The sequence below is a fragment of the Mesitornis unicolor genome, unplaced genomic scaffold (genome assembly GCF_000695765.1).
Source record: "Mesitornis unicolor isolate BGI_N332 unplaced genomic scaffold, ASM69576v1 scaffold29408, whole genome shotgun sequence".
Lineage (NCBI taxonomy): Eukaryota > Metazoa > Chordata > Aves > Mesitornithiformes > Mesitornithidae > Mesitornis > Mesitornis unicolor.
The window spans coordinates 1-2,557 of record NW_010203025.1 but is presented as its reverse complement, the minus strand read 5'-3'; the positions used below and the strand labels follow the sequence as shown (position 1 = coordinate 2,557).

Below are 2,557 nucleotides of genomic sequence, written 5' to 3'. Positions count from 1 at the left end.
GGAGATGCTCCACTCCCTCCAGCATCTTTGTGGCTCTGCTGGACTCCTTCAAGCAGTTCCTGTCCTTCTTGAACTGAGGGGCCCAGAACTGGACACAATATTGCAGATGTGGTGTGAGCAGGGCAGAGCAGAGGGGCAGGAGAACCTCTCTGCCCTACAACCACCCCTTCTCATACATCCCAGGATGGCATTGGCCTTCTTGGCTGCAAGGGCACATTGCTGGCTCATGGTCACCCTGATGTCAACCATCACCATGGGGCTCTCCAAAATCCTTCATCCCATTTTCCAGCCCCCATCCCAACCCCGCTACCTCTCATCCCGATCCGAAGAAGAATCGGAAGACGACAGAGCGGCGTCCTTCTTGTGATGCTTCTCCTTCTTCTTCTCCTTCTTGTGCTTCTTCTTTTTCTTCTTCTTTTTCTCCTTTTTGGATTTTTTGATGCTTTCCGGCCTGCAGGGAAGAGACCCATCCCAACAGCTCCTCCAAAACCTCATCCCCATCCCTCCCTCATGGGCATCCCACCGCATCCTTCACCAAGGAGGAGCCTCCTTCATCAACAATAAAGAGCTTCTTGGGGGCAAAGCAGAGGATCTGGGGAGATGCAGAACAACCCCGATGCCAAATGCAGCCAGAGAATGCATTTTGCAAAGTATTTTTCCCCCAAAAAAGCCATTTTCCACCAAAGAGGTGGTCCCCGTCCTCACCGTTTCTCTTCCACCTTCTCCTCCTTCTCCTGTTTCTTCTTGGAGCCAGAGGTCTCGGGGCTGCTGGAGACTTTTTGGTGCTAGGGTTTGAAAAGGAGGGGAAATAAGGAGTGAATTGGTGAGCTCAGGGCTTGGAATTACAACAAAAAGGGACTTTTTCCTTTTAAAATTAAAATTTGGGGGGAAAAATATTAAATTTAAATTAAAAATTCAATTGGAAAAAAATAAAAATTAAATTAAATTTGGGAAAAAATAAATGACAGCAAATTAAATTTGGAAAAAAATAACGAAAAGCAACTTAAATTTGGAAAAAAGAGAAATAAAAATTAAATTCCACTTGGAAAAAATAAATAAAAATTAAATTTGGAAAAAATAAATGCAAGCAAATTAAATTTTGGAAAAATAAAAATTAAATTCCATTTGGAAAAAATAAATTAAATTTGGAAAAATATAAATAAAAGCAACTTAAATTTGGAAAAAATAAATAAAAATTAAATTCCCTTTGGAAAAAAATAAATGACAATTAAATTCACTTTGGAAAAAATTAAAGTTTAATTAAATTTTGAGGGAAAATAAATTCAAGTACCCATAAGAGCTGCTCCCAAATTCAAACCCCTCCAGGTTAACTCTGCGCAAACAGGACACGGGCAGCTCCAGCTCCTGCAGGTCCCTGCGCTCCAACCCCAGCTTTATTTTTTATTGGAAATTAAACACCCCGATTGCAGGACAGGGCTTTTTTGCCTTTTTCCACCTTTTTTTGCCTTTTTTGGTCTTGTTTCTTACTAAACCTGGCGTGACCCGCGCCGTACCGTGAAGATGGAGAGCCCCATCTTGGCCGCTTCCTTGTCCTCCTTGGAGAGCATCACCCGGCCAGCGCTGCCGCTGGGGAGAGTCAAAAAAACCCCAAAATACTTTTAAAAAGCGCATCAAAATGGTAAAATAACCCCAAATTTACCTGAAATCGGGGTCTTTTTGGCACATACTAAACCTGGCGTGACCCGCGCCGTACCGTGAAGATGGAGAGCCCCATCTTGGCCGCTTCCTTGTCCTCCTTGGAGAGCATCACCCGGCCAGCGCTGCCGCTGGGGAGAGTCAAAAAAACCCCAAAATACTTTTAAAAAGCGCATCAAAATGGTAAAATAACCCCAAATTTACCTGAAATCGGGGTCTTTTTGGCACAGGCCCCCCCCTCAGTACCTGCTGCTGCCCAAGCCCACCACCCGGTCCACGTCCTTCTCGTCCCGCTCGGTGCCGTCGCGCTTGCACACCTCAGCCAGGTCCTGAGGGGGGAAAAAACCACCCTGGGTGTGCGTGTCCCCCAAAACTATGGAGAGGAGGGGGCAAATTTATACGGGGTGATGCTGGGGGGGGCGCATGGTCCCCCCTTACCTCCTTGCTGAGGCCGGTGGGCTGCCGCTTCCCGGTCTTGTAGCCCCTAAAGGACCAAAAGAAGGTGATGAAGAGGGAAGGGGAGGCGTGATGCTTTGCACCCCATTTTTTTGGGGGGGGGGTTCAGACTCACAGGGCTGCCATCATGGCCTCCTGCTCGGCCAGGCGGACGGCGGCCAGCTCTTCCTCACGGGACAGCGGGGGAGCCGAATCCTTCTTGCCCTTGGCGTACCACGTCAGGTCCTTGCCCTTCTGCCACCGGCCCACGGGCGCCATCAGGGAGTTCCCTGTGTGTCGTCCCCCCACCAAATATAATTCCTCGCACCCAAAATCCTCCATTCTCACCCCAAAACTGTGCTGAGGCGGGCAAGGAGGATGGGGATGGAGGGGTTTAGGCTCTTACCCAGGTAGTTTTCTCGCTGTTTGTCGGTTTTGACATCCTCCCAGCTGAACTGGTCCTGGC

The 2,557-nt window shown here is 48.1% G+C and overlaps 1 protein-coding gene across 1 annotated transcript in view; it reads right to left on the bottom strand.

The window, feature by feature from the left end:
• LOC104545443 (chromosome unknown open reading frame, human C1orf35) overlaps positions 1 to 2,552 on the bottom strand; it is a gene marked incomplete at its 5' end in the record, with an annotated part of 3,210 nt that extends 658 nt beyond the window's left edge. The window contains 7 exons of the mRNA XM_010190588.1: positions 311 to 442; positions 706 to 785; positions 1,715 to 1,787; positions 1,903 to 1,985; positions 2,095 to 2,140; positions 2,228 to 2,381; positions 2,498 to 2,552. Of these exons, the coding sequence (XP_010188890.1) occupies positions 311 to 442; positions 706 to 785; positions 1,715 to 1,787; positions 1,903 to 1,985; positions 2,095 to 2,140; positions 2,228 to 2,381; positions 2,498 to 2,552 (623 nt within the window). The remainder of the gene's footprint in view (positions 1 to 310; positions 443 to 705; positions 786 to 1,714; positions 1,788 to 1,902; positions 1,986 to 2,094; positions 2,141 to 2,227; positions 2,382 to 2,497) is intronic.
• Between the last annotated feature and the right edge of the window lie 5 nt (positions 2,553 to 2,557).